At 38.8% G+C, this 11,496-nt stretch overlaps 1 protein-coding gene across 1 annotated transcript; it reads right to left on the bottom strand.

The window, feature by feature from the left end:
- Nucleotides 1–976: 976 nt before the first annotated feature.
- Nucleotides 977–11,310, bottom strand: vegfd (vascular endothelial growth factor D). The gene is made up of 8 exons (XM_067585498.1): nucleotides 10,267–11,310; nucleotides 6,680–6,893; nucleotides 6,475–6,595; nucleotides 4,984–5,053; nucleotides 4,712–4,839; nucleotides 4,495–4,610; nucleotides 3,252–3,417; nucleotides 977–2,810 (listed from the first exon to the last, which is right to left on the bottom strand). The coding sequence occupies exons 1-8, from the start codon at nucleotides 10,375–10,377 to the stop codon at nucleotides 2,801–2,803; spliced, it is 936 nt and encodes a 311-aa protein (XP_067441599.1). The 5' UTR covers nucleotides 10,378–11,310; the 3' UTR covers nucleotides 977–2,800.
- Nucleotides 11,311–11,496: the final 186 nt, after the last annotated feature.

Raw genomic sequence — 11,496 nt, 5'->3', positions numbered from 1 at the left:
AATTTAAATCACATTGATCAAGAAAACAAGCCAAGCATAATTTAAAAAATAAGTGTGAGGCTTGGTAAATGTAAATATAATCATATTATTAGAGTCAATAGACCTTCCACAAATGATATTTCCCCATTACTACAGCATGTAGCTTTTCCTCAGTGCAAACAGTTTGTATTCTAAATATCATCTATATTTATTTATTTTTGTATTTTTTTTTTTAAGTTTATGCTCAGTTGTTCTCAAATTAATGGAAATCATAGTCTCATACCTTTAGATTTATCTCTTAGTTTCATATTTTCAATATATGGCTCTGCTTATTTTTTCCCTTCATGAAAAATAAATGTTATCCAAACAAAACATAAATGGGACACACAGTGTCACACACAGTGATGGATATTCTTCTCATAATTTCTTTTTAACAGTGTAAAAAAAAAAAGAATTTTCAATGATGTAACAGTGAGAAAACGGGAGTACATGTTAGGAAACAGCAGTACACAAACAGTACAGCAAGGGGGAGACAAACCTCCTTGTAACTTCAGGCCTCTTTAGTAGTTTATATCATTATATAATCTGCAATGTAAAGTGTTAAAATAATAATTTAAATTTCATTTCGTGAAATATATAGAAATTTATATTTTCATTTTAGTTCTATTACCACATGGACAAGGATCAGTCTCGGAGTTACAAGCTTAATCCAATGAGAGGACTAAAAAGGTGACAGCTTCTACTCGGTGTCTGCCTGTCATTTCCAACTGATACATTTTATTGTGACCTTGGTAACAGCCTGTATGGACCTGAAAGACAGAGTGGGGCTGTCATGAAAGAGGAGCAAGAGCACAGATGCTGCTTACTGTAATGTTGCTTTTAGACATCTTTGTTAATGTTATCCTGTCTCAGAGCTCTGAGAAATGATTACATTGACACATTAGGGTCTGGCCATTTTATGATGGGTGTGAAATCACTTGTGATGCAAACAAAATGATGAAGAACATATACTGTACCCTTTAATGTTTACATCTTATAGATCAGCAGCACTGCTGAGGTGGGAACACCAGACTGGAAATCAATACATTCACCAAGCAACACCAGTAAAATAAACACATTTACAATGACGGTCCTGTTTTATGAGTCGTATTTACAGTCCACTCTGTCTTCTGCTGTTGCTGCTGCAGGTTTTCAAACACTATTAGAGAGATGCAGCTTGCCCGGAGACTCAAATACTTTTCAAAACACACACAGGTGTAGACTTCGATCTCCTCTGCCACCATCTGGCTAAAAAAGCTTTCTCGGATACAGAAAGGATAGCAAGGCAGCAGAGACATTTCTTGTTTAGTGCCTATGAAAAATTATTACCCCACCCGTGGAAGTTTCCATGTTTTATTGTTTTATAACAGTGAATAAAAGTAGATTTAATGTAGCTTTTTATCCAAAAAATAATCTTTAATGTCAAAGCGAAAACATATCTCTAATTTATGACAATTATAATACACAAAATACTTGTTATTCACCCCTTGTAAGTCAGTATTTAATAGATGCACCTTTGGCAGCATTGAGTCAGTGAAGAAATGTCTTGTTCAGGTTTTGCATATACTGTATGGACGCTGCAGTTTTCTTCCAGTCTTCTTTGCAAAACTGTTCAAGCTCTGTCAGGCTGCACGAACAGCAAACAGTAAGCAGCCTTTTTCAGTTCCTGCCACATCATCTCCTGACTCTCGGTAAACCACTCCAGGACATGATCATTTATGTTGTTTTTAAACCATTCGTGTGTAGCTTTGACTTTAATCTTGGGCTCATTGTCTTGCTGGAAAACAAATCTTCTTCCAAGTGGAAGGTTTCTTGTAGACTGCATCAGGTTTTCCTGCACTTTGATGCATTCACCTCACCCTCCATCCTCACAGAGTTACTATCAATTAAAACCCATTGATTACTCACAGCTTATCTATATTTAACTAATTATGTGACTTTTTAAAACCAATTAGCTGCATCGGTGGTGATTTAGGTGTGTCTCATTAAGTGGGTGAATACTTACGCAAACGTGCATTTTGTGTATTTGTCATTCATTTCGATCACTTTGCAGAGATCTGTTTTCACTTTGGCTTTAAAGGGCATTTTTCTGTTGATCAGAGTCACAAAAGGCACAAGGCTTTGATTAAAAGCTGTAAATTGATAAAACATGAAAACTTCCAAATAGGGTGGATATTTTTATAGACTCTGTTTGAAAATGAAATTTAAAAGAACAAGATCAGCGTTAATGTCTTACTGAAGTAACCAGACTTAACTTACTTACTTGGCATTTCTCAGTTTACAACTTCTTTTTTCATGACAGAATTTAGCAGCCCTTTGTTGCCCTCAAATCATTCAACAAGCTTAAAACTTTTCTGTCTCAAGTTGTGTTTTGCAGCCTCTAAAGGCAAAGTTCTGTACTCAGTGATTTTGAATAACAAGAAGAAATGAAGATTAAAAACAGAGGAATACTGGTGAAAAGTCTGCCAGAAGATGAACAATAATCCATAAATTCATAACAAGTTCAAATTATAAAAAATAATCTTTTAATATAAACTACATGTTCAGTGCACAAAGAACAAATGTACAAATCATAAACTTTACACATTGATTGAAACATAAAGGAAAGCATGTTAAAAAAATTAATTAACATGGTCATGTGAGTTAATATCATCTTAATTAGTTAAAGTGATCGGCATAAATAGGATTGTAAATAAATTATGAGCCTTTTTTTTCTCTGCCTCCAAACATCCTTGGCGAGCAGGTTGTCGTAATTTATTCCACCAGAGGACTTCTACTTGGGCTACTTGCATCTATGAATAAAAGAGGGATCAATTAAAAAATGTGCATGAATTTACACACAACAGACCTCATAAAGTCTTCTGTCTGGATGAAGTGGAACTCAGCAAGAGGAAATGATAGGAAACAATCACCTTGTTTATTCAGTTTGTCATGTCTGAGAGGCCACTTATGTTTCCAAAACCATTCGAGCATTTTCTGCTGATGGTTCGATAATGATAGGCACACAAATGAAAATAAACTATCAATATTTAATGAGTGTGGTAAAGTAACCCTTTAATTATACTGGATTCTTTTATCCCCAGCTGATGTTTAATAATTCCTGATAAAAATTTTCCTCTCAGTATTTCCGTTTTTCTTACCACTTACAGTATATGATAATGATGAGGACATGTCTACAGTAAATATCGTCAGACAAGAGCATCATTATATCAAAGTCTCTCTCTGGCACCTACCTGCAGGAGGCTTGATCGAAATGTTGGTGCTTGTGGGCACAGATGGAAGAGTTGAGATGACAACGATGAATCGGCCTTGGCTGGCGAATCGGCTCAGGTCTCGGAAGACAGTCACAGCGCTCTACATCTATCTCACAGTCAGGCATCCATGAGCCGAGTGGAAACTCTAAGCAAGAAGTAAAAATGATTATTCAACTCACAAAGACAGTATAAGTACAAGAAATTAATTTTCATCTTGTTAGCTGAATCTCCATCTCTATGAAAACAAATCTCTTAATTTTTTTTACCTTAAAATTCCATTAATTTACCCATTAGTAATGATGGAATTAAGATATTTGTTAATGGGTTTTTAAGTTAAGTTAAGGTATTTTTAATGGGTTATTTGAACAGTTTAAGCAAAAGCCTTTTAAAATGGTACAAAAACCATGAAAACCACATCTTAATTTATATCTTAAAATGCCTTAATTTTCTGATAAAGGGGAAAATTCAGTAGGTGTTTTCATGAGTTTTGCTCCATTTTAAGGTTTTGTTGTTTTTTTATCCTTAATTGTACTTAATCAGAAAATTAAGGGCTTTTCAAATTAATGGACAAATTAAAGGATCTCTGGCTACCATACTAAACATATGGCATGTTTTCAGGGGTAAATTAAGGACTAATTAATGATATTTTGAGGGATTCATGTTCCATAGTGCGTACTATAACCATACAACACTGGTCATACTTTGAAACTAGTGTTAAACACCTGATCTAGATATGGGGCTGGATTTTGGATCACAACATCGCTAGTGCTTTTTTAAAACAGACAAGACAGAAGACAGCCATGCTAGCAACTCTGTGAGACTGTACTTGGGCACAGTGATGCTTTGGGCTAAATGCTAACATGCTGATGTTTAGTAGGTATAACTTTGTTTACCATTGTAGTTTAGTTAATTAGCACTAAACAGAGAGTATAACTGAGACTGATGGGAATTCAGTCAGGGACTTTTCATCTATAGCATTCACCAAAGTTATTAGGATACATCCTCTAGGAACCGAGAATGTCTCTACGAAGTTTTGAGCCTTTAATAGTTGTTGAGATATTTCAGTCTGGATCAAAGTGTCATAATTTTGAATTCCTATTTAAAGTACAGTTGTTGAACATAAAATCTGAAAATATGATGTTTTGAACACCTTAAAAAACAACAACTGGGGCACACATCCAACAAGCCTTTCTATATACAGTATATATTTCCAAACACACACCTGGTCTGCTGGAGGGGTAAGGTATGCATCTGTCACTTGAGCAATCCCAAATCAAGCCACTGGCACAAAGTCTCCTGGAGTCCTCTGCCTCTGACAGCTGTCCGATTGGAGAACAGCTGCGAAAAAACCAGATGGATTAGAACAGAAATTTAAAAAAAAAAGAAACATCTCACTAAATTCAGTTGGAAAATAAGACTGACGGAAATTTTGGACTCACCCACTGCTCCTGTGAGGTTGAGCATTACGTCGTATTATGGCAGGCTCCATGCATCTGCATTCAGTATGATTGGCTACTTTTATAAGCACAGGCTCTGGTACAAACTTGAATGGAATCACACTAAGGACCTGAAATGCACAGAATCACACACAGACACACGCACATCCGTGTAAGAGCTTTTGACTGCTGAAAACAAGTGCTGTTTGTACCATGTAACATCCAATACTCAAAACTCAAAAGGATATTTGGTTGTCTGAGATTTAGTCACTCACAGTTTTATTGACAAATACAGTAGTTGTGTTTCTGCAGGTGACGCCCTCTTGATTGCAGCAGCCACTGCACCTGTCAGTAGGAAAACAAATTCACATCTGGGTAAAGTGACATGCATGGCATAAAATATAGAAAATAAAGTGGGTTGTTGTAGTTTATTCTGAGGAGAGGTTGTAACTATGGGATTTTTCTATATTTAAAAGATCATGTTTGGTCAGAGGTTAAACTGAATCTACAGCATATGAATACTGATAAAAATAAATCATCCCAATAAATCAATGTACAATGTTCGCTTTCTTGCCAAAAGTTAGATGAGAAGATTGATACCACTCTCATGTCTGTATGATAAATATAAAGCTACAGCCAGCAGACGGTTACTGCACCCAGCCAAGATATATACCGTAGTCCAGCACATAACTTTCCATAAAACCACTACCTGTCATTTTTACACTTCCGTTTTTGTACAGACTTAAAAAACTAGATAGAGCATGTGAATCAGTGAGCTTTAGAGGTGCTGGTAGGGAGAATTGTTCGCTTGGCAGAGCCAAGCTAGCTGTTTCCAGCCTTTATGCTAAGCTATAAGCTAACCAGCAGCTGGCAAAAGCTTCATATTTAGCATAAAGACATGAAAGTGGTATTGATTTTCTAATCTAACTCTTGGCAAGAAAGCAAATAAGAGCATCTCCCAAAGTGCAGAACTATACCTTTAACAATATGATTAATACATCATATGAAAATGGTTTTATAAATTGTTTTGAGCTGAAATAAAAAGAGATTTGCTGTATTATATTAAACACAATATGTTTTTGATGGGCTCTTGTTGTTTGCAGCAATGTTTCAATGCCACCAACAGCCGCTAGATGCTGGCTCCAAAACATCCCTGGCTTCAACTGAATTGAGTCATTATGGTCTCAATCGCTAAATTTGGGCCCTCTAATAAGTGTGCTGGTGGTCATTTTGGAAATTATTGCTCAATTAATAAGATTTGAAGACTTATAGTAGCTCTGATGTCTGCCATTGACAGCTGTGACTCACAGTTATACTGCTGTATACTATTGATTCACAGTTATACTACTGTTGTGATTTTTCAGTAGGTTTAATGTTACTTGATTATGATACCTCCCCCGTGGGCACAATTTAGCTAAAGTAGCTAACATTAGCCTAAGTGTGCAAAGTGTTCCCAGTTCTGCATCTGGTTTCATGTTCAACTAGTCTCACATAGCCAGATCTATCTCCACACTTGATTTAAGCACTGTGTCAGCACTGGAGAAAGGTCTGGCTGAACCCATTATCATGCTATGGGGGGAAAAAAAACACTAGCTTGTCTGTATTTCTTTTTAACCATTCGAAGTTTGTTGTTGTTTCACAGGCATTTTGAAAACTGTAACACGCAGATAGCGGAAGAGGAGGAGAATTCTGACTGAAATAGTCTGCCAATGGCAGGCTTATACCCACAGTCTACATCCTGTGAGTCAGACTAATGTTCAACAAACCTGTGGACGGACACACAGGGAGGCTTGAAGAACATTGAGGGGTCGGTGCCCAGTTCCTTGGCTACGTCGACACACGTTTCCCTGGGCATGCACTGAGTCCGCTGCCACTCTTCATCTATGGCTAAATGGGAGACAGACAATGTTCACAACACACATATACACACAGACTTGAACACTTGAACACGTGCTGTATGTTTTATCCAACCTCTAAGTATCTCCAAGCTGTAGGATTCGGCAGCGTAGCGTGTAGAGCGATGTGACCCTGCTGAAGGTGGAGATGATAGGGTCTCTGTCTGGGTCTCTGGCTGCTGAAGCCTCATACGACACTTCCACAACTTCCAGTCAGGAAAGTCCGCAAGCCTCAGCAGCTCATCAAGGCTGGAGGCTGACCGCACCTTCCTTTCCCACTGTTTAATTACCTGCAGGGATCACAGTGAGTCATACATATGAAAAACCTCCTCCATTAATTCATAGTTTCACTTGATGTAATTTTGAATGTCTTTTGGGTCCCTAAAAAAATACACATTTATTTAACTTTTTAAAATCTGACAGAGTTGTGCAACACCAATCACGCATCATGTGCAGCACAGGAAAAACTTCACAAATGTTCTCTCTAATCTCAAGGATGCACGCACTGCAAGATTTGAAAATAATTGCACATCACACACTAAAGGATATTATTAAGATGATCGTGCCAGAGGGAGTAATGACCCCTTCATGTGATCTCACGTGATCTCATGGGGAAGCAGACATAAACAAAATGAAGACTGACATGGTGCAACAACTTGCTTTAGTGATACTATGCAGTAAGAAAAAAACTAAAGCAGAAGGCCAAATAAGTCTGGATGAAAAATGGTTGGGGAGACGCTGTCAGCACACGTTGTCTGTTCTTCAGCGAGAACTGGAGGTAAGATTTTAACTGTCAGTTTTAATATCTCTCAACAGTAGTATGCTAGCTAATGTTAGCCTCAAGGGCTAGAAGATTTACCGTTGCTTGACAACACTGTCAGCTGCTCCGGGACTAACGTTAGCTTGTAGCACTAATGTTTAGCTAACTGGTTTTAACTAACTGGAATTGTTTTGGTATAATGAAAATAAACCATTGGTGCTATTGTGAAAAAAAACTGTCAACATGTTCCAACATAGAGGCAGGAAATGTAGCCATTTCAAAAATCCTCTCATTCACTCTCATCTCCTTGTAGACTTGTCTCTCTCATTGGCTATTGTGGTCCCGCTCGGAAAGCAGTGACCATCCAGTAATCATTCAGATTTTAGCTCCTAAATATCAAATATGTTTGAAATTATCAGGGCGGCCCCGATAAGTCTGAAAGCATTTCTTGAAGTTTAGGAGTGAAGTTTAACCCCTTACATTACCAGATATCTGATCTATCAGATCTGGGCTGGACATCGGTACCAATCAAGGTCCCAGAATAGATTTCTCTTCCAATTGTCAGGAGGGGTGAATCAGGGATAAATCTTTCCAAAACTCCTGTAGTTTGAGCCCGGTTTTAATCTCTGCCATCGCTGTTGGTTGGTGTGAAATGTATCCTGGGATACTTAGCTTTGGTGGCCTTTGGCCAGCGCGGGAATGTCATACCAGACTCCAGATTTAAAAACTCTGTATACTGTGAAATAGAGAGAGATTTATCTGGTGGTCATAGGCTTAATCAGCACTGTGTGCTCATTTGGCAAGGGCTTGAATGTAATGGACATTCATTTATATGTACAAGTCCCACACTCCAGCTTTAAACATGTTAGAGACTATAATGTCTAACAGTCTGTCTATCACTTTGTTCCAGACTGAAATATCTCAACAACTATTGGATGGATTGCCATGCAGTTTGGTACATATACCCATGGGCCCCAGAGGATGAATCCTATTGATTTTGGTGATCTCTGACTTTTCCTCTAGCGCCAACATTAGGTTTGTGGTTCTGAGTGAATACCTTGGTAACTATGGTAACTATGATTTGTAGATACAATCTGTTGTAGATATTCAAGGGCCTTTTTTTGATACCTTGACTTAAATTCTAATGCCACCAGCAGGTTTTTGGATTAAGTTGAACTATCTTGACAACTATCGGATGGATTTCCAATTAATTCTGTTTGTACAGCCTCACAGAACTTCTAGACAGGCTGTAGACCGTTTCAAAAATTATCATGCAAAATCAAGTAAGTAAAACATAATAAAAAAACTGAACTGGGTACAATTAAATGCATTCATAGCTACATTACCACGCATCATTATCTACTAACATGTGTCTTACACTGACGCTGAATTGATATGACTTTCGCTTCAGTGTGGAGTTACTTGAAGCACTTGGCCTGATGTAACACCCATTAGTCAGAGTATGATTATCAACAGCTGCTCTGGTCTGCCCTTAAACCTCTCCGTCTCTAAACACTGCTCACTCTAAAGTCTCATGACGCTGCCACTAAAGAGTTTGGATTTATGTACTAGAAGGATGACATGCATATAATGCCTAAACCACCAGCATGCAGTATCAGATTGTCCTTGGCACCTCTCCCTAGAGTAGAAGAGCTGTGATTCAGGGGTGGGAGAAAACCATAAAAACACCTGTCATGCTACCACAAAGGGCAAAGTTCCCATGATGACATAACCCAGAACAAAATGGAAGCAGAGTAGATGATTTAAACACTAGATGTCTATGGTTTGTGCGGGATGAGTTATGCAGAGTCAAATGCTTAAGTTTAACTTTTTGTTTAACATGAAATGTAAGGTAATAATGTTTGTGTCCTGGTGAAATAAATCTTTTTTCTTTTTTTTAAACTGTTTTGCTTTTGTTTTAACTTGTTGAAAATTTTTTAGGGGGTTTAGGGGCAAGAGTGTGATTCATCTAAGTGGGACAGGGGTTAAAATTTAGGACTTCCAAGGCTCATTTTTGAGGCGGGAAAGCCAAAGCCTGACACCGGATGGTCTACAATGGGGGTGTAGGCACAGCAGAGAGGACAATCATGGAATATTGCACTTGTCTACGCAATGTTTGCTTTATTTCTGCTGGACAACTGTAATTATCTGAGCCCTCTGATGTATTCAGTGTGTTACAGAACAGGGTGGGGCGGGCTGGCTGACTGACTGCTTCCACTTAAATCAGAGAAGCAACAACAGAAAATAAGGAGGTTTCCCCTGAACAACTTCAACCAGGGGATAGACCCACTAATGAGAAACAGAGAGGGACAGAATCAAAGGGGAGGTAAAGACTAACAAAGTGAATGGGGAGAGAAAAATAGTGAAGATGAATGACAGTTAGATAAAGGCAATCGATTTAAGTAGCGGCGAGAAGAACAGGAGTGAAGTGGCTCAATAATCCCTCTGATGCACATACAATGTCAGTGTGCATTTTACTACCTGACATGCATTTCCTCTTTTACTCATTTACTTTTACAAGAAGTAAGCACACACATGATTAATATTGATTATGGTTCCAAGGGACAGAACAGAGTTAGCACGTTAGTGTATGGCACTGGTAGCGACTGGTCAAGTGTGAGGTTTATGAGATAGTGAGGGAAAAGAGGGAAGAGGCTACACTTGCAAAGTGTGCACAAACACAAAATCACAAAAAAAAGATTGAAATCAATTTAAGAGAAATGCAATGGACAGTTTTAGATACTAAATTTATGTTATCCTTATCGCCAGGGGAAACAAAATCCATCTTTATAGACTACAAAAAGTAATACATTTCAAGGGGTTTCTTGAGTTGCTGCCTTTATAAGTTTTTTTTTTAAGATATAAGCTACACTTGATTGCATAAAGGTTCATGCTACACTTACCCTACTTCCTCCCATGTGCATGCTGTGGCCCACGTTTATCCAGTTCAGCTCCACCAACAGAGTCACCAAGCAGGAGATTCTGCACAGAGTCCGTTTTGTCTTCATCATCATCCCCTTGACTCTGCTTGCTGTCTCTGAGAAGCACTCAGCAGTATGAAGTTGTCTTCCTTTTACTGCTGGAAGAAACCACTTAGAGCTGGCTGCCTCTCTGACTCAGTTTCCCAGACCAGCTGAGTCCTTCAGACCACACACACTCAATCCTCTCAGCGCAGGTATGTGCAACACTAACTCTTGATCTTCCAGCTGCGCAGGAGTGTGTGTGTGTGTGTGTGTGTGTGTCTGAGCCAGACGTAACCTGTCACAGCAACCCAGACACCCGTAGGCCAAATGGAGAGGGCTAAAGAGGCTTTAAAACATGCACCTCTTACTGCTGACGCTTTGATGCAGAACCTGAGGTGTCCGGTTAAGTAACGAGGCTACTAGGAGTTAGAAACTGAAAATTAGCTCAGAAAAAAAAAAATTAAGTAAAGATTCCTTTGAAGACTTCTTATCAGCACACTCGCTTTTGTCCAAATGGATTGAAGGCCTGTGAGATATTTCAGAGCCTTGAACTAGATGACCTGAAAAACCTTTTTCTTTTATATATTCCCACTTCCTGAAAAGCCTGCAGACTTTTGGCTTCCCCAGACACATAAACTGCTAATTTCAATGGTTACAATATCTGTATGTTAAACTTCCTCTCTGTCATTCCTCGGTTCACCAGCTCTACTGCGATTTGTCCGTGTTAAAAGGCCCTGAGGTGCAAGAGAAGAGACAAATACTTCCCCTAAGATCTGGGATACTGCTGGGAAAGTTTCTATGAGAAGCTAGTGTGTCTGTCTTGGTGTGTGCCCTTAAGTCTCTCCCGCTGCTGCTGGTCCTCCTGCCTTTTTATTTGCTTGTGTGATCCCGTCTTCTCTTTTCTAATGTCTGCCTGTTTGTCTGTCAAGTGATCAAGTCCCCTGCCTGTTAAATCCCCTATCAATGTCTTTTCCTCTGGAGTTGCCAAACCGCACACAGCCAAAGAGCAGTAACATGTGTTTTAAATGTGATCCAGACCTCTGTAACGCGTGAGGGGGAAATAAGATGCCGGCACCACCCCTGTCCCACCGACACCCCACCCACTTGCCCATCCAGGCCCATTTGACTCTTAATGTAATCTGCTGTGAATATACATAATGGAGGAAATAT

The sequence above is a fragment of the Thunnus thynnus genome, chromosome 1 (genome assembly GCF_963924715.1).
Source record: "Thunnus thynnus chromosome 1, fThuThy2.1, whole genome shotgun sequence".
In the NCBI taxonomy this organism is placed as follows: Eukaryota; Metazoa; Chordata; class Actinopteri; order Scombriformes; family Scombridae; genus Thunnus; species Thunnus thynnus.
This window is presented reverse-complemented; position numbering and strand designations above follow the sequence as displayed.

Coding starts and splice junctions, on each gene's coding strand:
- vegfd (XM_067585498.1), bottom strand. CDS start 10,377: ATGATGATGAAGACAAAACGGACTCTGTGCAGAATCTCCTGCTTGGTG. Junction 6,894..10,266: donor TGCACATGGGAGGAAGTAGG/GTAAGTGTAGCA, acceptor TGATCCCTGCAG/GTAATTAAACAGTGGGAAAG. Junction 3,418..4,494: donor TTACCCCTCCAGCAGACCAG/GTGTGTGTTTGG, acceptor CTTCTTGCTTAG/AGTTTCCACTCGGCTCATGG.